Source organism: Zalophus californianus, chromosome 4 (genome assembly GCF_009762305.2).
Source record: "Zalophus californianus isolate mZalCal1 chromosome 4, mZalCal1.pri.v2, whole genome shotgun sequence".
Lineage (NCBI taxonomy): Eukaryota > Metazoa > Chordata > Mammalia > Carnivora > Otariidae > Zalophus > Zalophus californianus.
The window spans coordinates 15,996,524-16,020,804 of NC_045598.1; the positions used below are offsets into that span (position 1 = coordinate 15,996,524).

General features: G+C 60.2%; 2 protein-coding genes across 4 annotated transcripts in view; one reads left to right on the forward strand and one right to left on the reverse strand.

The window, feature by feature from the left end:
• The first annotated feature begins 484 nt into the window (after positions 1-484).
• Positions 485-8,512, forward strand: LDLRAD2 (low density lipoprotein receptor class A domain containing 2). The gene is given in 9 exon segments (XM_027602473.1): positions 485-548; positions 2,534-2,551; positions 2,554-2,896; positions 2,898-2,944; positions 6,526-6,581; positions 6,584-6,659; positions 7,663-7,809; positions 7,961-8,158; positions 8,445-8,512. Coding segments are annotated over 9 exon segments (1,017 nt in total).
• An 18-nt stretch (positions 8,513-8,530) lies between these two features.
• Positions 8,531-24,281, reverse strand: part of HSPG2 (heparan sulfate proteoglycan 2) — a 97,413-nt gene continuing 81,662 nt past the window's right edge. For all 3 annotated transcript variants that reach the window (XM_027605152.1, XM_027605161.1, XM_027605145.1), the window contains 31 exons: positions 23,995-24,146; positions 23,467-23,608; positions 23,206-23,346; positions 22,760-22,894; positions 22,333-22,514; positions 21,567-21,762; positions 21,130-21,309; positions 20,559-20,819; positions 20,158-20,362; positions 19,525-19,622; positions 18,858-19,124; positions 18,209-18,318; positions 17,861-18,008; positions 17,655-17,771; positions 16,888-16,999; positions 16,047-16,191; positions 15,858-15,957; positions 15,590-15,699; positions 15,357-15,465; positions 14,719-14,817; positions 14,149-14,370; positions 13,608-13,852; positions 13,140-13,311; positions 12,926-13,048; positions 12,765-12,821; positions 10,991-11,066; positions 10,822-10,900; positions 10,607-10,677; positions 10,347-10,430; positions 9,864-9,967; positions 8,531-9,695 (listed from right to left, as the gene is read on the reverse strand). In XM_027605152.1, the coding sequence (XP_027460953.1) occupies positions 9,523-9,695; positions 9,864-9,967; positions 10,347-10,430; positions 10,607-10,677; positions 10,822-10,900; positions 10,991-11,066; positions 12,765-12,821; positions 12,926-13,048; positions 13,140-13,311; positions 13,608-13,852; positions 14,149-14,370; positions 14,719-14,817; positions 15,357-15,465; positions 15,590-15,699; positions 15,858-15,957; positions 16,047-16,191; positions 16,888-16,999; positions 17,655-17,771; positions 17,861-18,008; positions 18,209-18,318; positions 18,858-19,124; positions 19,525-19,622; positions 20,158-20,362; positions 20,559-20,819; positions 21,130-21,309; positions 21,567-21,762; positions 22,333-22,514; positions 22,760-22,894; positions 23,206-23,346; positions 23,467-23,608; positions 23,995-24,146 (4,415 nt within the window). In that variant the 3' untranslated portion in view covers positions 8,531-9,522. The remainder of the gene's footprint in view (positions 9,696-9,863; positions 9,968-10,346; positions 10,431-10,606; positions 10,678-10,821; positions 10,901-10,990; positions 11,067-12,764; positions 12,822-12,925; positions 13,049-13,139; positions 13,312-13,607; positions 13,853-14,148; positions 14,371-14,718; positions 14,818-15,356; positions 15,466-15,589; positions 15,700-15,857; positions 15,958-16,046; positions 16,192-16,887; positions 17,000-17,654; positions 17,772-17,860; positions 18,009-18,208; positions 18,319-18,857; positions 19,125-19,524; positions 19,623-20,157; positions 20,363-20,558; positions 20,820-21,129; positions 21,310-21,566; positions 21,763-22,332; positions 22,515-22,759; positions 22,895-23,205; positions 23,347-23,466; positions 23,609-23,994; positions 24,147-24,281) is intronic.

Sequence of the window (24,281 nt, forward strand, 5' to 3'; positions counted from 1 at the left end):
CCCTGGGGTAGGAACTCCTGGTCTAGTGCTTCTTTGCCACTCGCTGCCTCTATAGGGCCCTCAGAGCTGCCCTTTGATGTCCTGGGCCTCCCTCAAGCTCAGTCCTAAGGTGTCAACTTATCCAGAGAGTAGTAGCTCTCTGAGGCGCTGGGTCCCCCTCCCAGAAGCCTTGTGGGAGAACCGGATCTGAGTCTCCACGGTTCCTGTCTGGCAGGGGGTGAGCAGACATCTTCCCCGCCTTCTTTCCCCGGGCTCCAGCCTCAGCCCCAAATCTCCACGGCAACCCTAGACACAATCCTGATCTGAAGAAGGATCTGGAGCACAAAGATCACTATAAAGAGACCAGAGGGCTGGGGGACTTCCCTCCCGTTGCTCCTTGTGTCCTGCCAGCCTGTCTTCCAGGCCCTCGTACCCTAGTCTCCCCAAAGACCCCAAACTGAGGATTCTGCAGGTCTGCCCCCTTGCTGGGCACAGCAGGGCCTGGATGGAGCCCCAAAGGCTGCTTCTGCTGGGGGCGGCTGCCCTGGCTGCAACTACTCTGGAGACAGGTGAGTAGGAGGGGGCTTGGCTGGGGTGTGCAGGAGAGTCAGAGCCTACCACCTGTAGACGCCGTATCCCCATGATGGGCTGGGACCCCTTGACTTGGAAGAGGCTGGAAAGCCTTGTGCCTAGTCTTGTTTGGTACCCCAAATCGCCCTGGGAGGCTGGAGCTCCAAGTCACCCAGAAACAGGGGTCTGGAGTGTGCGTGTGTGTGTGTGTGGGGGGAGGGAATGGACAAGACCATTGGCTTTGGGGTCAGACGGTCTGTGTTCACACTCTCAGTGACATCACTGCTCCACCTCTCAGGGTCTGTTTCTTCAGCAGCAAAGTTGGAATAAGGGCCCTTGCTCCTTAAGGGACTATTATTACTGTGCATATAAGATGAGATAAATGTGTAAGACATTTAGCGCCTGGCACATAGAAGGTGCTCAATTTATTCACTCTCCAAACCTCCCTCCTCCCCCGTGGGCCTGCAGGGCAGGGTCTGGCTTTACCAGGTCTGTGCAGATTTGAGAAAAGGCTACCACATCCTGAGACCTGATGGTGAATTTCTTCCCCAAAACCCACATTCTGATTGGTCCTCAAGATCTACTGGTGCCCCTACCATGCACCAGAAAAGCCACCTTCTGTTCTCCATCCTTTTTTTTTTTTAAGATTTTATTTATTTATTTGAGAGAGAGAGAGAATGAGAGATAGAGAGCACGAGAGGGAAGAGGGTCAGAGGGAGAAGCAGACTCCCCGCCGAGCAGGGAGCCCGATGCGGGACTCGATCCCGGGACTCCAGGATCATGACCTGAGCTGAAGGCAGTCGCTTAACCAACTGAGCCACTCAGGCGCCCTCCTCTTCTCCATCCTTAACAAAAATCAGAGCTAGTTTGATCATTTGCCCATTATCTCATTCAATCCTCACAACAACTCTGCAGCAGTGAGGATGTTTTGGGATGTAAGTAACAGATACCAAACTAACAGAGCTTAACCCAAAAGGATCTGTTGTTTCAATTAGGGAGAGTGGCCATAAGTGATTCCAGAAATGGTTAATTTAGCAGCTCAACCATGTCAATGTTTTCCCTGAGTCTCATGACCTCATCCTAGCAAGATGGCTACTACAGCGCTGGCCATCACATCCTCAGTCAACTGCTTTCAAAAGCAGGAAGAAAGAGGCTCCTCATCACATGGCTCTCCCTTTTCTTTCTTTCTTTCTTTTTTTTTAATCAGAAAGGAAAACCTTTCCCAGGAGCCCTCAGCAAACCTCTTCAATCTCATTGGCCAGAATCAGGTCCCATGCCAATCCCTAAAAAACCCTGCAAATTGAATTAGGATTGCAGTTTGGTTGAGCCAATGATCAGGAGAGAGCAACCTACAGCTGGGAGATAATGGGGTTCTTTTATCAAAAGGAGCAACAGGGAGAGGCTGTGGGTTGGGCAGGTGCCCAACCAGGTGCCCAGGGTTGAGTCTACCCCTCCTCGGATTAGATTCTAATAATAGCTAACATTTCTGTGACACTCATTAAATGCGCAGCACTGTCCTAAGCACTGAACCCTTACTTGCCCACAGTCCTCTAGTTTCAATTCCAAAATATGAAAAGCTCTGAAAGCCCAAATTCCTCCTTAACTGATTTACTGGCAACACCTGACTTGAACTGATAGGAGGCTGGTTCTTGTATTTATTTGTCCTGCTTAGGGTTACGTCTGTAGACTTGCTCTAGAAAATGTGCTTGATCATGGAGGGCTGCAACATAATCTCCAGTATTACCCACCTTATCTTTCTAAAATCTGGAAAATTCTGAAACACATCCTAGAGTTTTTGAATACGAGACTGAGGCCCGAATTAAATTATTCAACCCTCACAAAAATTCTGAGGTCGGGCAATCATTCCATTTTACCGATGAGGAAATTGAGGCTCAGAGAGGGGGAGTGACTTACTTGGGGTCACACAGCGGGCAGGGCTCGGAACCTGGCCGCGCGGTTCCAGGGTCCGTGCTTTTCCCTGCAGCCGACCTGGTGGACCTCTGCGGTGGCAGAGGGCCGGCCTGCGGCTGCGCTCGCACTCCGCCTCGCGCAGGTTCTACTTCGTGGCCCCAGACACCGACTGCGGGCTCTGGATGCGGGCGGCGGCCGCCGGCGACAGGATCCGCTTCCAGTTCCGCTTCTTCCTGGTGTACAGTTTGGCCGCGGCGGCCCGGGCGCCCCCAGTGTCCCCGGCGCCCAACGCCTCCTCCCCCGCGCCGGCCGACGGGTGCGCCCCCGGGTCCTACCTGCAGTTCTACGAGGGCCCTCCGGGGGCGCCGAGGCCCCTCGGCGCCCCTCTCTGCGGCCTGACCATCCCCGCCCCGGTGGCGTCCTCCCGACCCTTCCTGGCCCCGCGTGGACTTCGTGGGCGAAGAAGCCACCTCTTTCTGGCTGGGTGGGTGGGGGCTGTTGGCCGGGGCCGGGGCCGGGGCCCCCAAGCCGGGGACACCTGCGGGCTGGGGTCACTGGGGTGGCACCTGAAGCACCAGAGGGTGGGGGTTTAGGGGGCTGGGGCCTGGGTGTGGGCGGGGAGGGGAACTGGCAGCGGGCTGAGCGCAGTCCCGGGAGGGGCCAATCCAGACCCCCGGAGCCAACCCCGTAAATCTGACTCCCTGGGCCGCGTATGGCTGCCCCCCTACCAGCCCCTGACGCCCACCCGCACGCACTCCCACCCACTCCCACACCTGACACCCCACACCCACACTCACCCTGCACATTCATTCACACCCCCCACTCACACTACACATCCCCCACATGCCCTGCACACTCACACCACCCCACACCCACAAACCTCACACCCCAACACCCACACTCACACACACATGTATATGTGCATACAGCCCACAACTTTGCACTCATTTACACAACTCCACGCCCATGTGCCTCACACACTGCAACACACACCCCACGTACCTGACATACTGCACACTCACACACCTCATACACATACAGTGCCAATTTGCACGCTTAGATACAACTTACACACTCTCAAGTTCACACACGGCTCTTCTGTCCTGGGTCAGCCCTTCAGATGAAAGCAGAGGGGATGAGTGGGGTCTCTGGTGACTGTAAGTGACAGATACCCACTTCAGCAAGGAAAGGGAACTGATAGTAGTTAATGATCATTTATTACGCATTGCCTTTGCCCTTGGCATGCCAGATCTGTCAGTTCCTCACAGCCTCACGTGCCCGTCTTCTTGTGCTCATGTTTCCGGGTGGGAAACAGGCTCGGGGGGTTAGGTAAAGTGCCCAGGCCTCTCTGCTCACAAGCGGAGTGGCTGGGCTTCAGCAGCTAGAGCACGTCCTCTTGTTCAAATTGAGTTCAAGGCTTTAGCCCGTGCAGGCTCCTCCAGGATCGGAGACGCTCCCCTGTGTTGCAGCAGAGGCTGTGTCCGGTGATGGCGAGCAGGCGAGCTGTCAAAACCCAGAAGACGCCAAAAGCACAGAGAAGCTTTATTGCCACCGTTGGCAAGATATCCAGGCTGGGATTTAAATGTGGGATTGCGAGCACTTTGAGACTAGAGCACGGGGCCCTGTGAGGGCTCGAGCAGACTCACCAGGAACTAGACTTCAACGAGCCAGGCCCTGGACAGCCCTTTAACATGGAGCTGGTCGGGCAGAGCCCTCGGGCTGTCCCATGGTCTCTTTAGACAAGGCCCCCAGCTTTTTCTCCCCTGGCCTGTTGCCTGGTCTGAATTTTGGATTTTATTTTATTTTTTAATTAAAAACACATTTTTTTGGGGGGGGGAGAGAGAGGGAGAGCGCGTGTGCACGAGCAAGAACAGGGGTGGGAGGCAGGGGCAGGGAAAGAAATTTAAGCAGGCTCCAGGCCCAGCACGGAGCCCATTGTGTGGCTCCATCTCAGGACCCTGAGATCCTGACCCAAACCAAAATCAACAGTTGGACGCTTAACCGACTGAGCCGCTCAGGTGCCCCTGAATTTTGGATTTTAGATTCTTTCTCTCTTCCCCCTTAGTCTCTGGCTCTGGGAGGAACTATATGAAATTTGGAGTCTAAATCCTTAGTGCCAAGACCAGTGGTGCCTGGGGTCTCCTTTCTGGCTCCTGTAGGCTGTAGTATGCCCAGGGGCCTACGATGTTTTGCGATGTTTTGCGAACAGCTCTCACTGGCTGATTGAGAATTAACTCCTCCCTCCCTCCCTCCCTCTCTTTCCTTTTCCCTCGCTCTCTTTCTCCCTGTGGCCTTGCCTGCTTGCAAGGTGTAGCTGTCAGCCAGGGAGCCCGGGATGTTGCCGCTGCTCTGTGTTCAGCAGGATTGAACTCCTTTTTTTTTTTTTTAGATTTTTTCTTTTTTTTTTAAAAGATTTATTTATCTGAGACAGAGAGAATGAGACAGAGAGCACATGAGAGGGGGGAGGGTCAGAGGGAGAAGCAGACTCTCCGCCGAGCAGGGAGCCCGATGCGGAACTCGATCCAGGGACTCCAGGATCATGACCTGAGCCGAAGGCAGTTGCTTAACCAACTGAGCCACCCAGGCGCCCAGGATTGAACTCCTTGAAAAGAGGCAGGGACGAGGCTCTGTCCCAGGTCTGGCTTCCTTAGATCAGTTTGTCATTTGAATGAAGAAAGGTTCATTTCACATCCTTAGGCCACACGCACAGTCCCCGTCACTCACACCTGCAGTCACAGCCTGCCTGGTTCATGCACACACTCCTACGTTGACAGCCACCTATGACGGCCCATACATAACCACACTACTGTTTGTGTTTTCTCTCACATTCATTCTTACATCTACATACCTGCTATATGGTCTTCGTTTTCATTTGTAGACAAAAGCAACCCAACTCAAGTTGGTTTAGCCAAAAGAGAATGGGGAGGGACTCCTACAACTGGGATATTAAGGTGTTGGTTCAGGTATGGCTGCATCCAGCAGTTCAAGTAATGACACCTGGGTGCTGTCTCCTTGTTCTCTGTCTTTGCATTGTGGGCGTCTGTTTGGCCTCCATCTCAGGCAGCTTCTCTTTCTATCTGGCAGCAGGATGACCCTGCAGCTCCAAGTCCATGGTCACCATTATAGCTCTAACCTCAACGAAATGGAGAGTGAGCATCTTTTCTTATGGTTCTAGCAAAAGTGCCAGGGCCAAATCTGATTAGTCATGTGGGTCGTGTGTCCACTTCCGTGGCCAGGAAGTGGAACGCTCTGATTCCCACGCCCACCCCTGAGCCAGGGTGTTGGGCAACCCCACCTGCAACAGCTTTTCTCCACAGAATGAGATGCTGGGTAAGTCAAACTCTCTGCACACCTTGCGCATCAAGTCATACAATTCGTTCACCTGCGTGCATATTCATTCATTTAACAAATATTATGGGAGCACCTGCAATATGCCAGGTGCTGTTCTAGGCTCCAGGGCTACAGCAATGAACAGAAGAGAAGTCCGTGTCCTCTCTGAGCTGACGTTATGAGGGAGACTCAGACCATAAACAAATAATCGAGTGAATCCATGTTCTGTTGAGGTGAGGAGTGCTGCAGAGGGATGGAAGTCAGGACAAGGAGGATCAGAGCGCTGGGGAGGGGGGGCGGCGTGCTGTTCTCACGTGGAGCTCAGGGGCCCCTGGCAGGTAGCATTCGAGTGTGGACCTGAAGGGAGTGAATCATGCAGTTACTTCGGGGAGAGAAGGCCAGGCAGAGCCGATGGCAAGTGAACTAAGCTCTCCGGGCCTGTCTTCTGATCTCTGAGATGGAGGTAGTAAAAGTGTTTATTGTGTAGGGTTATTGTGAGAACTTCAGGAGCTGGGGTGTGAGTGGAGTGCTTAGAGCCGTGCCCAGCGCGGGGATAGGAACTCAGTAAATGTCAGCCATCAGCATCATCCTGGTGACCACACACCTGTCTCCCATGACACACCCACCCATGCTTTCATCTGCAGCTCCCACATTCCCTCACTATAGGGCTACGCGTCCCTGTGTGTCACGGGCTGGCTCAGTGTTCTCATCGCATGCCTCCCCTGCTGGCCCCAGGAGCCTGCGGTGCCTACTTCCGCTGACAGAACGGCAGGTGCATACCCCCGAGCCTGGTGTGTGCGATCGCTGGGACGTGGACAACTGTGGTGATGGTAGTGACCAGGCTTCCTGGCCACCAGCCGACTGCAGAGGTCAGTGATGGGTGCGGCCCGGGCCCCGCTGAGCAGCTAGGAGGGAAACCGGGGCTAGCTCCCCTTCCCTGGGGGCAGGGCCTCAGTGGGGAGGCTGGGGGCAGGGGCATGGCAGGAGAGAATAAGGTGAAGCACAGCAGTGGGGAATCTGTGTAGGCCAGACTATCTGAGGATCAGAGCAAGTTAGAGCCGGAATGATGCTGGAGATGATCTAATCCAGCTGCTTCCAAATGATATTTCAGTGGTGGAAGCTTTTCCTAAGTGAAATTTTGCAGAGGATCAAAGACAGCAAAAGGGAAGATGCCCTATTTAACTGGACCTGGGGGCTCAGGCCCTGGCTGACTGATGTCCCACCGAGGGACCTGAGTTGGACCTTCAAGACTTACTTTGGAAACCATTGTCTAGTCTTGTCTCCACATTTTATGTATGGGGAAACTGAGGCCTAGGGGAGGAGAAATGTCTTGCCCAAGGTCATAGAGTCAGGGAGTAGCATGACCAGGAATGACCTCTGTGGACAGGGGGGACCAGAATAGGCCACCCAGGAGCTTCCTGGGAATCTAAGATGCCACATCCTGCGAACAGGGCTGCTATGTACTGTTGAACAGGTTGTTTACTGCAAAAAAACACCTGGCTGAAGGGGCTGATAAACCTAACCTTTCGGAGTGTCCTAAACTAAGTGAAATACCACAGGTAAGGAGCCCAGCACCCAGCACAGTGCTCGGTGCCCAGAGAATGCTCAGTACAGACACATCCTCCTTCTTGAGAAATAGCTCCATTTATAAACCCTGGGCACTGGAGCTGGGCTGCATGAGCTCAAGTCCTCCCCTAGCACTTCCTGCTTTGTGACCTGGGCAAGTGACTTAACCTCTCTGTGCCTCACTTCCCTCATGTGTGAAATGGAAATACTAATAGTAACAAACTCAGACAGGTTTGGGGAAGCTTCAAGGAGCCCAAGTCAAGCCCTGGAAAGTTCTGTGTGTTCCTCTATTATTTCCCACTGCAGGTCCCTCTCTGGTGCCCAGCCAGGCAGGGAGTATGGATGGCCCCACGTCCAAGCCCCCGATGCTCTCCCCGGCTCTCAGGTCTGCAGGAACTCTCCAGATGGCCGCCCAGAGGACCCCCCTCGCAGGCCGGGCCCCTGAACAGCAGGGTACAGCAGCTCCTCCGGGAGGTAGATGGCTCTTGCTTTCTGTCTGCTCCCACTCCTCTCGCCAAGGTCACACTTGTCCCTCCCCACATGACAGGCACGGGGCAGCAGGCCCAGGCTGGGGCCTAAGTGGGCTTTCCCTTTCTTTTGGCAGGCCCCCAGCTCCGAGGCGTGGCGCTGGTCTCCTCGCTGGTCCTAGCCTCTGCTGGCCTCCTCTGGTGCTACTGCTCGTCCCGCTGGCTGGCCTGGCGGGCTGGTGCCCACGGCCTCTGCCCTGGCTGCACTGCCTGTTACCTGTGTCCGGGCCGGGTGGCTCCTGGGGGGCTGCAGCCCAGTGGGCCAACCTTCCAGGGTCAGGGAGGACATCCCTAGAGGCTGTGGCTTCAGAAACAGGAGAGTGGGCTCTAGGGTCAGACAGACTTCGGGTTCCACCCCACCCCCAGGAGGGCCACCTGACCTTGGGCACATCACCAAACCCGCAGGCTCAGTCTGCTCCTCTCCTGCCTCATGGCTGTCATGAGGTACATGGGGGCTAAGTGGCCCCGAAGCTTGGGAGGTCGCTGGCACTCTGCTGGATCCGGGGAGGGTGGGGAGCAGGGGCCTCACTCCCTGGCAGCTGCATTGCTTCACCCCCGCAGCTCACCTGCCTGGCTTTGCCACCCCGTCCAGCCCCCTCTCGGGTTCCACCGAGTCAAGCCCCAGTTAGAGGTGCAGGAAACAGCTGTGGCAGGGATAGCACCGTTTATTAAGAAAGATCAAGACAAAGACCACAGGAGGGTCCCTTCTAGGACACGGAGTCCAGGCGTCCTGACCCCACATCTGCGGGCTGCTGGTGGGGAGGGCACGTGCCCCCAGATGGGCCCTTGGGCTCCCCACAGACGGGGCAGGGCTGTCATGTGCCCTTCCTGTCCCTCCCAGGCATCCCCACCCAAGGCACTAACTCTTTTCAACCACCAGTGCCCTCCTCCCCCCATGTCCCCTGGGCCTTCACTTCCAGATCAGTGGGGGGGGTGGGGTATGGCCTGGTGTGGGTGGGGAGACCCTCTCAGTGCTGGGCTCTGCCTGTAGCAGCTCCTGGGAAGAGTTGGGGTGGAGTTTCCCTTGCCGCCCCTGAGGGCAGGGGCCCTGGGCCAGGTGTTGGGGGGGTGGGGGTGGGGGTGGCGGGATGCGGGCCAGGAGGGCTCGGTGGGAGGGGGAGGCTGCCAGGGGCAGGGGGCCCGGCTGGCTCGGCAGAGGTGGAAGGGGCTGGGACACGGGCTGGCGGTGGCGGGCTGGCCTGCCCAAGGGTGAGCTGCCTGGCAAAGGGAGCTGGGGAGGCACCAGGCTGCGGGCTGCGGTTGGCTCCTATGGGACTGAGGGCTGCCCGAGGGCTGCCAGACTGCACAGCCCAGCTCCGTGGCGGGGAGGGGCTCTCGAGTGGTAGTGACAGGTGGGAGCCCACTCGGCCACCGTGTCTGACCGCAAGTCCTGGCGGCCCTCTGAGGCACCGGCTCTCATCCAACCTGCCCTACCTGCCAGCCTGCGGCTTTGCCCAGGTGTGTTTGTGTACGGGGGGGTGGCGTGCCCACCCTCCAGTCCAGCCCAGGGCAGTAGCAGCAAAGCGTGGCATTGCCTCAGTTTCTTACAAAATATTCATCATAATAATATTAATAATAATATAGTCGATGTCGTGGGGCTGGGATGCTGCCCGGGAGTCCATCTGGGGCAGGCAGCTGCCTACGAGGAGCAGGGGCGGGTGTTGGCCCCGGCCTGGGCGCGGTGCTGCAGGTCCAGCGGCTGCGGGGGCGGGGCGCCAGGCCGGGCCGAGTGCAGCACCAGGTTCTTGATACAGCCTGTGATGCCCGAGGAGAACCGGCCCCCGGTCAGTGTGGTCACATCGGGAGCTCCGCCTGCGGGGATGTGGAGGGGGGGCGGGGGGAGAGGACAGGGCCCGTCAGCTCCCAGAGCCCAGGGGCTGAGGAAGGCGGCATGCCTTAGCTCTGCAGGGGTCCCATGCCCTCCCTTTGCCCCGAGGAGGATGCCCGAGGCCTGCACTGAGGCCCGAGCTCGGAACTTACCAATGTAGATGCTGCCCTTGGTGTTGACTGCCACGTTAGGGCCTGGGGACTGGCCGCTGACCAGCTCCTCACCGTCCACCTGGATGGAGCCTCTCCGGCCCTCTCTGTTGGTGGAACGGGGGTGGGCCCCTCACCACCAGTTCCAAGAGTCCCCCCTCCCTTTGCCACAGAGATGCCAGACAGGAAGTCCTGCCCCTGCTTGGTGCTCTTTCCTTCCCCCCACTGGATGAGATCTGGCCCCACAAACACAGCTTCCTAGCACCTCCCCCAGCGGTCACCCGTCCCCTCGGGTGTTTGTCTCCCCCCGCCCCCCGCCCCCCCATGGTGTTCTGTCCTGCCCTGGAAGTCTGTGTTCGGGCTGGTGGGCTCTTCATCCACCCTGGCTTCAAGTTCTGTCTCCCAGACACGCACGTGGTGGGCGGTGTCCTCTCCCACCGCAGAACTCTGAGCCCCTCGCCCCAGGGCCTGGGCGGGCTCTCTTACCGCAGCGTGGTCACCCGATGCCACTCGCCATCATCAATGGGGTCCTCAGAGACAAGGTGGGCCTCCCCACTGCCCAGCTGGTAGCTGCAGTCACACAGGCCCAAGACAGCGTGAGCTGGGGCAGACGGTGGTGGCATGTGCGGCTGGGGGCCTGCAGCTTCTCGTGGGAGGAGCCGTGGCACCGAGCAGAGGGGGAGCCCCTGAAGCAGTGTGGGGGGCCGGGGAGGGGGAGGGAAGAAGGGCCAGGTGCCTGGACCCACCTGAAGACAAGGTGCCCGTCCTGAAGCCCGAGACTGATGAAGTCCTTGCCACGGCCGGCCTCTCCCACGTCCTGCCAGGGAAGCGTGGGGTCACTGGGCTTCCCGGTCTGCAGAGCCGAGGCCCCTGCCGCTGTGGCCTCGGCCCTCCTCCCTCTCACGGCCCTGGCCACCAGGGGGCTGGGGACCCTGAGACCCAGCCGGGCGCCCACACTCACCACGCCCTGCCAGAGCAGGAGGCCGTTGGCTGTGCGGGTCCGAACTTCCAGCTCAATGGTCTCCGGCACCTCGGGCAGGCTGGGAGTGGAGGAGGCGGGTGAGGGGGAAGAAGGTGCAGATTCCTGTTCCCCTCCCTGGCCCCACCAGCTCCCCCAACACCCGCCTCACCTCCTGGAGAAGATGCGGCCAGGGAGGGCGAGGAAGCCGTCATCGTGGAAATAGGCTCCATACTGCCCAGGGGCATCTGCGGGATGACGTGGGGGATGGTGAGGCCCCTGCTCGTCTGCACGGAGCAGCCACCGCACGGGCTCCCGGACCCCCACCTCCACCCCAACGTGTGCTCCTCTGCAGTCTCCAGAGACCCTGGGGGGCTATGGACACAAGTCAGGGGCCTGTGAACTTGGACGGGCAGACACTGTAGCTCGACCTTCACTCACTTCTCACTGAAATGTAGCAGTTCCTTCCACTATGCATGTGGGCAGCAAAGCCCAGGAGCCATAGTGGGACACTAACACATTTCCTTATCACGTGGCAGTAGTTACAGATACTTCAGAGCTTCCTGAAATTGTGGTAGCTATTAGGGCCACCACTCGATCTCGTTATGTACTGTGTTCATACAGAAGCTCGTATGTTACAAATCAGAAAATTCTAAATATTTGAGAACCTTATTTCAGTACAATTGGTTTCCTCTGAAATCCTATGTATTTTATTTTATGTGGTCAGTAGGGTCCAGATAAGGGGACTAATCGTCCCGGTTTGCTGAGTCCTGTCCTGGTTTTAGTTCCTAAAGTTCACATCCTGAGAAACCCCTCAGTCTTGAGCAAACCGGGAGAGCTGGTCACGTAGGTCCATGGCACAAAGAGGTTCAGAACCTCTGTGTTCCCTCTATCCTACAGAGGTGAAGACAGGCTGGGGGCGGGGTGTGAGTGACCTGCCCAGAAAGTGGGAAGCCAGCACGGCAACCGGACCTTTGGGCCCCAATGTCTGTACTGTGTGTGGTTCTAGCCTCCCCAGCCCTACCTGCTTGGACCCAGCCAACAGGCCAGTGCTGGTCCCTGTGGGCCTACAAGGGTAGGGGACACTTGGCCACCCTCCGCCCAATGATGCGAACAGCGAACATTTCCCAAGCACCTGCTATGTGCCAAACAACGTGCAGGGAGCATCACAGGAAAGCATCCTTTCATTTAAAGGGATCCTTACAATAATCCTATGGTTTAGATATGATGTTAACAAAAGCTAACACTCTGTACCCACTGTCGACTAGACATTGTTCTAGGCATTTTGAGTACATTGAGTAATTGTACCCTGACACAAACTTTTATCCCACCCTCGTGGAAGGATGTCATTTCTCTTTATTTTACACATGAGGAAACTGAGGCACAGAAGAGTATGTGACTCACCCAAGGGAACACAGCTAGTAGATGGCAGGGCTAGGATTTGAATCCAGAGCCCACGTTCTTAGCCACTCTACCACTACCTCTCCTATCACATTAATGAGAAATAAGAAGATGGGTATCTACAAAGCAGTTGGCCCAGCATTTGCGAATGTTCAATAAACACTGATTTTTAAGAAACGATCATTGCTTTTAAATAGACTGTGGAATCCTCGAGAAGGAAGGTCTTGCCTTGTTCATCTCACATTTCCTGCCTCCAGGGCAAGGATGGGCACGCAAGGGTTTGTTGACAGGATGTGTGAATGTAGAGGAGGAACCTGAGGTCAGAGTGGCTCAAGGACGCACGCCGGGCCGCCTAGCCAGCTCAGCTAGCCCGAAACAGCTCCGTGTTGCTGGGCTCTTCTTTATTCTGTCTCTCTGAGCCCAGTGAGCCTCTCACGTGGCCTTGTCTTGCTCACAGGCCAGAACTGAGAGTGTGGGCTCCCCGGGAGAGGGGCGACGGGAAGACGCGGAGGAGACAAGCCTCTCGGGCCACAGGAAGTACATACCGCTGCCCCCGCTGCCTTCCAGATGCCACTCAGATTCCGCTGTGCCTTGTCCAGAGCCTATGAGGAGAGGCAGGTGCGGTCGGTGGGCAGAGACACCGCGGGTCCCATGTGCTGCCCCCCAGGGCCCCGAGCAGGAGGTGGGGAGAAGCCAGGACAGTTACCTTGTTGGCAGCGGGGGCCAGAGAAGCCGGGGGGACAGAGGCAGCGGGTGCCCTGGCAGGTGCCCCCGTGCAGACAGGGCTCACGGAGCTGGCAGGGGCTCTCCTCGTGCTCACAGAGGTCTCCTGCGGGCCGGGGAGCCGTGAGCGGGTGTGGGCCGCAGCGGCCACCCACCACCCCGTGCCCTCCCCGCCGGGGCCGGGCAGGCTGGCTCACCCTTGAAGCCACCTGCGCACAGGCACTGGAACTCGTACTCGCCGGCCGGCATGCAGGTGCCGCCGTGCCGGCAAGGCTGGCGCTCACATGGGGAGCTGGTGTAGCACTGCCCGACGCCCCGGCTGCTCAGGAAGCTGTAGGTGAGGTCCAGCCGCTTCCCGTTCACCGACACCTGTGGGCACAGGGACGCTGAGGGGGCTCTGGGCAGGCCGGGGGCAGAGGCCAAGTGGCCCAGCAGAGGGGAGCTGGGAACCTAAGCGGAAGGGACTCTCGCGCCAGCGAGGGAGGAACCTAAGCTGAATGCCTCCTGCGTGCCAGGGACGTCCAGTAGCACGGTCACTCCTCGAAGGAGGTGTCACTACCCCCATTTCGCAGAGGAGGGAACTGAGGCTCGACGGGAAACCGTCTGGGCTTATTGCGGGTGGAGGGGCCGGCTTGCACCCTCCCCTCCTCTCCCCTGCTCCTCACCTCGCCCATGCAGCCGCGGAAGTGGGCGCTAACGTTGGCGGCGGGGGGCAGCCGCACAGAGGGCTCCACGCCCCCGAGGTAGAGGACGGTGTGCAGGTTGAGGCCCTGGCTCTTGCCTGGTGACGAGCGCAGCACGGGGGCTCTGCTGTTCACGCGCAAGCTGCCATCCTTGTTCAGACGCTCGGCAGACACTCGGTGCCAGTGGCCCAGGGCCAGGGGCTCGGGGCTCCGCAGCACGGCCAGCCCTGGGGCGGGCGGGGGGAATGCCAGATGGGGATGGCGCGCACGGAGGGCCCCTCCCGCCCTCCCCCCTGCCCCATACGGGCACTTGAGCGGATAGGGTGGTCCAGGAGGAACCCGACAGAGGGCTAGGGGACTTGCTTAAAGTCACACGTAGAGTGAAAGAACGTGAGCGAACAAGGGACTTCGGTCGGTCTGACTCCGGAAGTTACTCCTCCAACCCTCCTTGGGCCTTGGGGAGCCGAGGGGGGCGCAGAGCTTGGCACCTAGAGCCCATCTGCCTTCAGCGACCGGTGCTCACCTGACCCTAACTCGTAGCGGAACTCCAGGTGGCCGCCGACCATTGCCAGGGACACGAAGTCCTCCACAGGCCCGCTCTTCCCCCCGCTGAACACCAGGATGCCGTCGGGCGCCAGAGGCTTGAACTCAACGTCCAGGCGCAGCTCGTGGTGTGTGTTGGTGAGGGCAGGCAGTGCCAGGTAGGAGCCGGTGCCCGACATGGAGGGGGTGGTCACCGTTACACCTGCGGCACCACAGCTCAGCCAGGGGCAGTGGGGGCACCGGCGTCCCTGCCCAGCCCGCCCCAGACCCCGGGGCTCCGGACCAGCTGGCTAGGAGCTGCCAACCACAGGAGCGCCTGCCCTTGGGCACAGCAGACCAGGCTGGAAGCGCCTCGGGGCAGGGGGGTTGCTTCACAGACCCTCATGGGAGAGATTCAGGCTGGGCAGAGGCTTGGCCAGGTGACTCTGAGGCCCTCTGGCTCTGGACTCATGTTACCATCCACGGGGCCCTTTGTGGCCTCAGAGTGTCCCTACCCAGCTTCCCCCATGCCTCCCGGGCTCCCCAGGGACTCACGTCCGGCTCCACTCACCTTCCTCACACCTCACCCCTGAGCGGCCCAGGTGGCAGCGACAGGTGTAGCCTCGGCCATCAGGACGGTTCACACAGGTGGCGTCCGGCCCACAGGCCTCTGCGGGACAGAGGGGCCAGCAAGAAGGACAATAAGGTGGCCCGGGAGAGGGTGGGGTCCTGATGCTACAGCCTTACCTACTGCACCCCGGGGGCCTTGGCCAGCCTGGGAGGACTGCCATCAGGAGACTGGGCAGGAGGAATGGATGACGGCGGGGTAGGGGGGGCACCAAGGAGGCCGGGCGGGGGACAGCATGGGAGGGAAGTGCAGGAGTGATGGGGTACCAGTGTGGGGTGCTGGGTACCTGGGAGGCAGGTCCTGGGCTGAGTGCCTTGGTGAGAGATGGGAAGGTGGTAGGTACCTGGGGTGTGAGAGGCTGGGGGAGGGTTGCCTGGCAGCAGTGATGGGGGTGAGAACTTGGGGAGCAGAGTGGGTGTTAGGGTGGCAGGGATGGAAGTCAGTCTCTGGGAGGAGGGGCGAGTACTTGGGTGAGAGTGTGGTAAGTACAGTCAGCAGGGGGATGGGCGGATATGGAGGGGCAGCTACGGACAGAGGCAAGCACCCAGGGGTGGCAGCGATCGGAAGGGTGGGTCACACACCTGGGTGGCAGTGCAGGGCCTGGGAGTGCTCACAGCGGCTCCCGGTGAAGCCAGCCGGGCAGATGCACACGTAGCTGCTGCTCTCTGAATCCTGACATTGGCCCCCGTTCTGTGAAGCCGCCCCCAGAAGTCAGGCGGAGAACCCCCTGGCTCTCCCCCACTTCCCACAGGGGCTGCCCCAGCGGAGGGCAGTGGCCAGGGGCAGTGAGGTGGCGTGTGCGGTGTGGGGTTACCTGGCACGGCCGGTCCCGACAGGTGGGGCAGTGGGAGATGCCGTGCGCGGTAAGGTTGAGGTCGTGGAAGACGATCTCCTCGCCCTGGATGCACAGCTCCCGGACACAGCCTGGGCGGAGGGCAGCCACGATGAGAAGGGGGGCAGTGCCGGGAGGCCTGCCCAGCCCCAGCCCGCACCCTGCAGCGCTCTCCCAGGCTCCCCTGGGCTCTGCCAGCCAGCCAGCCAGCTGAGGCTCGGCCAGGCACGGCGGCAGGGCCGGGGCTCACCTACGAAGCCGCTGCTCAGCCCCGCCTTGGGGATGGCACCGTAGTCGGGGTAGCCGCCCAGGTAGAGCTCCTCATTTAGGTCCAGGCCCTGGAACTTGCCCTGGGGAGTGGAGAAGCCACGGACGGTGGAGAGGGGCTGGGCAGAGGTGGGGGAGGGGGCTGGAAATGGGGGCACCAGTGGGGCCTCACCTGAGAAGTCCCGTTGACCGGGGCCAGGCTGCCCACGATCAGGGAGCCCTGGGTAAGGCTGCGCAGCAGGGTCACGGTGTGGAACTGGCCCAGCGCCAGCGGTGTGGGGTGGCGGATGGTGGCCATGCCCGAGCCTGCGTCAAACCTGCTCCCCAGGATGGGGCCAGGGCAGGGGAGAGCATACAGGGCTGGTCAGAAGGGCCCGGCAGGGGGCCCAGCCTGGGAAGGGGTGATGTCACCATTTCCTGCAGTTCTGATCTAGTTCCTGTCCCTGCCTTGTCCCCCCAACCCTATCATCCACCCCCAGCTCGCCCCAACCCTGCCCCTTCCTCAGATCCTCTCTTCCCCCGCCCCAACCCCCCTACCCCATCTCCAGAGCTTATCCAGAGCAGGCCCCAGGGTGCTAACAGCCCTTGGCTCCGTGGCCCTGGAGATCACCTTGTTGTTTTCCCCCTTTATGGCTGCTCTTCCGCAACTAGAATATCTATTCCCCCAAGGCCAGAACTTGATCTGTCTGTATCAGTGCCTGGCACAGAGTAGGGGTCCAGCAAATAGTTTCTGAGCGAATGAATGAACGAAGCCCGGTCTGCAGGAGTCCCACCCAGCAAAGACGCGCTCAGCATCACCGAGCATCTCGGCCACAGTTTCGTGCAAGTCTAGGCGGCTTCCTCCTGCACCTGGCCGACACACCGCGCCCACTCCAGGCGGTCACCGAGGGTAACGGCCGCACCTCCTCCCTCCTCCATTCATCTCAGTCCAGGGCAGTGTGTGCCTGACCGAAGCCCCGCAGTCCGGTCCCCCAGCCCCCTTCCCTTGTAAACGGGGAGGGCGAGGGTCTCACCGGAACTCGGGCCTTCCCCCCACAAGGCCGAAGGAGATGAAGTCGGGCTGCCTGTTGGCCAGGTTGGTGGGGCTCCCTGGGATCCGCTTCTGGCCGTTGTACAGCAGCATCCCTGGGGTGGGGGGGAAGCACAGCCGTGTCAGGGCCTCCCCGACCAGCCATGGGCTCCCTGTCAGCCCAGCCCCGGGAATGAGTGACCGCAGCCGGGGAGCCTTCACTCTCCAGCTCCCACCCCTCCCTCTGCGTGCCCAGCACAGCCAGGGCCTTCTCGCTTTCTCCGGATGCCCTTACACAGGGCTGGCTCAGAGCCCCTCAAGACGCGGAGTTTGCTTCACTCACGCTGGAGGGCCTACCTGAAGGAGGACAGGGAGGCAGAGACTCACCGGAGTAGAGAAGGAGGCCTGGACAGGGAAAGTCGGAGAGCCGTAGGAGATGGAGGGGGGAGGGGGAGAGGGGGAGGGAGGGAGAGAGAGAGAGAGAGAAGAGGGAAGGCTGAGAGATGGAGACAAAGGAGGGAAGGAGGAGTACAGAATGAACAGGAAGCTGGGGCAGGAGGCTGGGTGCAGGTGCACCCATCAGAGGTGGGAGGTACTGCCGAGTGGGGCATAGAGACAGGAGGAGGCACGAAAGAGGGCCCAGGTGGCAGGCCTGGGGTCCCGGCACAGGGAGCTGAGGGAGGTGGGTAGGACCGGGGACCACTAGGGCTCTGAGAGTGGTGGTGCTTACCCCAGGAGATCCCCACCCCACGGCAGCCCCCTCCTGCTCACCGTCGGCTGAGTCGGGTCGGAAGGTGATCTTGATCTCGAACTTCCTGTAGGCGTCTTTGATGGTGGGCAGCGGCAGGAAGGAGTGGGGGGTCTGCGTGAAGTAGGGCACCACCCGCTCTGCGGGCAGAGAACACAGCTAGAAACCATGCCCCACCCCCGGCAGTGGGCAGGGCGCTGCCGAGTCCGGAGTCTGGAAGGTGTCTTACCCGGCACCTGCAGATGGGCAAAGGCTTTGACTTTGCCCTGGCGGTTAGTGGCCGTGCAGACATAGGTGCCTGCGTCCTGAGGTCGGACGGAAGGCAGCAGCAGCATGTTGTTTTCTAGGCGGCTGTCGGGTGGCAGGTTACCATCCAGCTGCAAACACACCCGCACTCTGGAGCCGGGCGTTGCCCGCACCTCCGTAGGGCCTGCCTCCCATCTGGCCGCAGGCCCACCCTTAAACACTGGGCACGTACCCTGTGCCGAGCCCGGGCCAGGTCCTGGGGGCACCGAGACCGTGAAGACCCGGTCCCTGCCCCTCAGGCATGCCCGCCACGCCCCTGCCCGGCACTTACCTTGCTCCAGGTGATGTCAGGAGTGGGGTAGCCAGAGGCCATGCAGGGGAAGGCGGCTGCAGAACCAGCAGGTACACGGACCTCTGGGGGCGTTGAGATCTGGGGCAAGGCTAGGAGTGGGGAAGGAGACATGGGCCATCAACCCAATGACGGCCACCATTTGAGAGCCCAGCCTGTGTCCTGACTCGTTCCATCCTCACACTAGCCCCCGAAGGGAGGCACTGTGTTCCCACATCACAGATGAGGCTCCCTGCTGGCTGCACATGTGGAACTGGGCAGTAGGGGCTCAGGGACGGGTCCGTTGGACTCCGCAGCCTGAGACTCTTCAACACAGCCCGGCGGAACGTTGTGCTGCCCCCTGGGGACCCGAGGAGGCACTAGGGCAGGGTGCAGCGGTCAGTCTGGGGGCAGGGCCTGGGGGTTGGGGTGAAAAGGAGCTGCATTTGAAGACGACACAGATGCGTGTCGGCCCTGCGTTCACTGCTTGTTTGCACTCTCGCGTGTCTGTGTTTTGTGTTTAGGTCGTCTCTGCCATCAGACTGGGCCGTGGGGCTCCGTCATCAGAGCAGGTGCTCTCGCGGGTGACGACTGCGTGTCCGCTTTGCTGGTGGTGCCCCCTGTCCCCGCGGAGGTCCCTGCTGGCCTTCACCTTGTACAAGCAGCAGCACGTGGGACTGGGTGGTGCCCGCAGCGTTGGTCGCGGTGCAGCGATACTGTCCTGCATCGGTCAGCTCCACGTGGGCGATCCTGACGATGCCTCCGCTCTGCACGATGCCAGGCCGCAGGCGCCCCCCGACTTTGCTCCATGTCACCTGAGGCTTGGGGTCACCCAGGGCTAGGCACTCGAACTCCACGGCGTGGCCAACCACCACGGTCTGCACGGAGGTCCGGATGTTGATGAGCACCGAGGGCAGGGCTGGGGAGGAGGGAAGCGGAGGCAGAGTGAGGCCGGCCAGCCTGCCGTGGGCCTGGCCCAAGGACGTGAGCCCCGGAGCCCCTGGCCTCCATGTGCTTTCTCGTGCATTCGCTCATGAACACGCGCACTCGTCTGCTCTTGGTTGTAGGTTCGCTCACTTGGGCCTCTGCTGTCCTTCTTCACTGCTTGGTCTGAACACCCACTCGCTCCACCCATCTCCCTTCTTCCTCCCTCCCTTGCGATATTTGTCAAGCCCCCCTGTGCTACACTGGTCACAAGCAAGATACCATCAGGTGATTCTCTTTATTCATAGGCATTGAAGGGGCTTCCTGGGGAACACAGTCCCTGTGCCCCTCGTCTCTGTCTCCTGCTCTTAGGAGGCCTGAAGCCACCATCCTACCTTGGACAACCAGCTGGGCACTGGCCTGGGCCTGTCCCCATGGTCCATGGGCCTGGCAAACATATGTCCCTTGGCAGCTCTGGTCCAAGTTCTGGATTCTGTAAAGAAAAAGTAGTAAGACATCAGTGAATAAAAACAACTGACAAGAATGCTTTGTGATGGCGTGGAAGTTCAAAGCCACCAGAGATTAGCACACGATGTAAGCTTCTGGTCTCCCACTAACCGCGTGAGGTAGGGCAGGCAGGCAGGCAGGCAGACCGATGTCACCACACCCATTTTAGGTTAAGACCTTGTGGTCAGATCTCAAGATCACACACCATTACAGAACAGCAGAGCTGAGAACGGGATCATGTGTATCTTTCCGGTCCCAGAGCCCGTTCCCTCTCCCCTACAGCACTGATAATACAAATACGAGCCACTGTTTACTGAAGGCCTTCCACGTGCTTTAGATAATCTCGTGTGGTCTCATATAACCCATCGCACAGCTGAGAACACTCAGGCTCAGAGAATGGAAGTGACTTGCCCAAGGACACGGTTTCATACTGAGCCCCACAGGACAGGTATCTTAACAGTTCCCCCGTGCACCTTGGGCTGGGGTGCTCAAGTGCAGGCTGGCCTGCCCCCCTGACTCACCGGAGCACCCCATCCTGCACACTGTGGCCAGGAGGCAGCTGACCCCCTTCCTTGATCCAACGGAGCTGGGTGCCCCGGTCAGTGGGCACGGCACAGTGGAACTCGACACTGGCCCCTATGCTCTTGGTCTCCAGCTGAGGTGTGACCTGAACGATGGGTGTGGATCCTGCTGGGATGGCAGTGGCCGGGACGGAGCCAGAGGGGCCTGTGGGGACATATACGAGGTTCTGTGTGTGTGTGTGTGTGTGAGAGAGAGACAGACAGAGAGAGAGAGAGAGAGAGAGAGAGAGAGATCCCTGATGCCTCCCCCTCCCAGGACCCAGAAAATGGCCATCCTAACATTCAAGGGATGTTCTTTTCCTAGGAGCCCCTTCTGCCCCGCCTGAGCCAGGGCTGCTCACCTTGAACAAGCACCTGGGCGAAGGCCTCCGCCGAGCCCACCTTGTTGGTGACCTGGCAACGGTAGCGGCCTGAGTCCTCGGGGGCCGCGGGCTCAAAGCGCAGCATCTCGTTCCTGGCGGTCACCCTCCCAGGGAGGCTGCCACCCACTCGGCTCCACTGGAAGGTGAGTGGGGGTGTCCCATGAGCCAGGCACTGGAGCTGCACTGTCTCCCCTGCCCGCACCGAAGCGTGCTCCGGGACCGTGGTGGCGTACGGCGGGCCTGGGGGCGGTGGGCACAGAGGTCAGGGCACGGAAGAGCAGCAGTCAGGGTGGGAGCAGGTGTGGGACCCAGGTGCTTTGCCAGAGGACCAGGGAAGCTGAAGGGTGAAGCAGAGGACTGGGGATGAGGGAAGCAAGGGTCCCAGGGGGTGGGATGGGTCTCAGACTAGGACCGGCTCTGGGGGCCTGAGGGGCACAGGGCCCTCTGCATGATACTCCTGGGGCTCTGTCCAGGGTGTAGCCCGGCTGGGGGCTCAGAGCTCCATGCACAGCACAGAGGGAAGCTCAAGGAGGGTGGACGAGTGTCTTACTCTCCACGTGCAGGGCGACGGTGGCCTCAGCGTGGCCGGCGGGGCTGGTGGCATTGCAGATGTACTGGCCTGAGTCCTGCTGGGCTACGCGGGGGATGATGAGTGTGTCACCTTCCAGCCGGTGCTGCCAGGGCAGTGGGGAGCGCAGCTTGGACCAGTGGATGGTGGGCGTGGGGCTGCCTGTGGAGTGGAGTGAAAGACCACAGAGGTCACTGGGCTGCCCTAGGGATGAGCTGGGCATAAGGATGGTGAGGCGGCGACTGGGTGATCTCGTCCCTTCATGAGGATCACTGTGTGGGCACCTCAGCCATCACTGGGTGATGCCAGCAACAAAGTCCCCTCCCCGGGTATGCTATCATCTTCGGATCTCGTGTCTCCCATTCAGGCCCCAGGGCCGCACTGCTCTGCCTGCCCTGTGTGCCAGCCCCTGTCCACACCTGTGGCTGAGCAGCGCAGGGTGGCTGTGTGTCCAGCCTCTACGGTCAGCTCGGCTTCTTCAACTTGGACCTGCGGGGCCCCTGGGGCCATAGCGCCCGTGTCCACAATCACCTCCACCCGCTTCTGTGCTGTGCCCAGTGCGTTCTGAGCCAGGCATATGTAGATGCCTGCATCTGATGGTTTAGCTGATGAGATCTGGAAGAAAGCAAGGATGCTGGGTAAGTGGGCACGGATGGGCACCTGGGCATTAACCCCCAGGTCTGGCTTGCTTTCCCCTCTCCCTTCCACCCTTCCCTTTGCTTTCAGGTCTCCTGTTTGGCTGCTTGAGGACTCACATTTAAGACATCCCGCCATTAGTCTGTTGATCCACTTGTCCATCAACCCACCCATCTACTCACCACACATCCATCCATCCAACTCTCTACCCATCCTTCCACCCATCCACCCACCTACTCACCTACCCATCCACCCATCTACCTACCCATCCACCCATCTACCTACCCATCCACCCACCTACCCACCCATCCATCCATCCTTCCAGCCATTCTTTCTTCCTTTCTTTTACCTTTTTTCTTACTGCCCATCTTCCAGTCTACCCACCAACCACTCACCCATGCCTCCCCTTTCTCTCTCCATCCATTCATCACCGATCCGCCCATCCACGACTCTTTCCTCTGAGCATCTGCTCAAGGATGGACCCCGACTGGGCCTCAGACCCAGAGATGAAATGGCCCCGGCCTCTGCCTAGGAGAAGACTTGCCTCACCTGCAACACCGTGTGGCTGTCCACGACCCCATACATCCGCTGCTCCACGTTGGTGGGGGCACCAATCCGGGTCCAGCGAGCCGAAGAGCGGGGCTCCCCAGCACTGACACACTCCAGGGTGACAGACTTGCCCACTTTCACCCGCACGGGGCCCTCGGGGAGCACAGACACAGTAGGGGGCCCTGCCCAGAGGAACGACATCGCTAATGTGCGTGCAGGGCTCTGCCCGCCACATGCACCGTCACGGCCCCTGTCTCAGTAACTACCTGGGCCGGGCACTATCCTGCACCGACGTGGAAACTGAGGCCAAGAGGGAGAATGCCCAAGAGGGAGGCATTGGCAGAGGCAGGATTGAAAGTTGGAGGTTGTGAGCTCAGAAGCAGGGCTGGAGACAGGAAGGCAGAGCCCGCGGGCTCACGCTGCTCACCGTGCACACTGAGGTTCACGACACTCTGGGCCACACCGTAGGCGTTGGAGGCCACGCAGCGGTAAGCACCGTGGTTGCTGGGCCGGGTGCCCACGATGGTGATGATGGAGCCGTTGGGGCTGATGTGGACATTGTCTGTGGAGTTGGCATCGGGCAGGGTATGGTCAGTGAGCTTGTCCTCATGCCTCTGCGTTGCCAGTAGGCACCGCTCGGCCCCATGTCCCCGACCCCTCTAGCCTGGGTGTGTCTAGCTCACAGAGTCCCAGGTGGCAGATGGAAGAGGCCTTGGAGACTGCCGGGTTCAGCCCCCTCCCCATCCAGATGGGGGACAGTGAGGCCCCAGAGGGGAGGGGCCCCCTCAGCCTTTGTCCCACCCACAGCGGTGATCACACCTTCACACCTGCCTCCAGGATCCCCTCCCCCCGCCCCGGCCCCCGCCAGCTCACCCTCCAGTTCTTGACTCCGAGTTCTCCACTCGAGGCTGATGGGCGCTGCCCCGTCATGGATGAGGCACTTGAAGCTGGCATCTTGGCCCTGTTGCACAGTGCTGCTAGGTGGGTCGATAGAGATGACAGGGCTCCTGAGGCCTGTGGGATGAAGCAAGCAGGGGGCTGGGCTCGGGAGGGCCAGCTTGGCTTGACCCCCCTGCCTCATGAGGCTCCACGGTCTGCCCTCCGCCCCTTGCCTGTGGCATCTGCCACACTCACGGTAGGAGGACCCCGCACTGGGTGGGACAGTGACTGTGAAGGAAGCCTCCTGCTCGGGGCCAGAGCCGCCAGCCACGCGGCACACATACTCGCCGGAGTCGGCAGGGGAGACATGGTGCAGCCGTAGCCTGGAGCCGTGGGTCTGTGCGAGCGAGGAGGGGACAGCCATCAGGCCAAAGCACCTGGGGCTGGGCGAGTCCCCAAGCCCGCTGTGCCAGTGGCTGAGTTCTCCCTTGAGTCCCAGGAGCCCAGGGCTCCAGCTGGGAGGGATGAGGGATCTTCATTTACTGGATCCTACATGTTCACCTGGCCCACTTTTCAGAGGAGGAAGCTGCCTCGGGGACAACTCAGCAGCAGGGCCAGAACACCCAGGTCTCTCACTCTCCCGCTGAGCAGCTCTGCTCCAACAACTACACTATCCCCTGGGGTCCCAGAGGAAGCCAGGGTTCACATGAGGTCTGGGGTACAGAGAGCAAATGCAGGTTGAACCCGGCCTGCCCTGGAACGCTCCCCATCAGGCCCCTGTACCTGGTGCTGGGTGGGGAGGCGGCCCCCACGCTTGTACCACGTGACCCGGGCATGGGCCTGCCCAGGCACCACGCAGTTCAAGTCCAGGGTCTGTCCTTCGGCCACGTGGGAGGAGGAGGCCTCGATGTAGATGGGCTGCGCCAGTCCAGGGGCTGGGGGCACAGGGGGTGAGAGAGAAGGGTGGGACTCCCAGGGACGAAGGCAGGGACTGAGGGTGGTGGCAGTGGCAGGATGCCATGGGACCATGCCACCCAGACCCAGGACTGGTCCCCCGTGGTTGCGGGGAG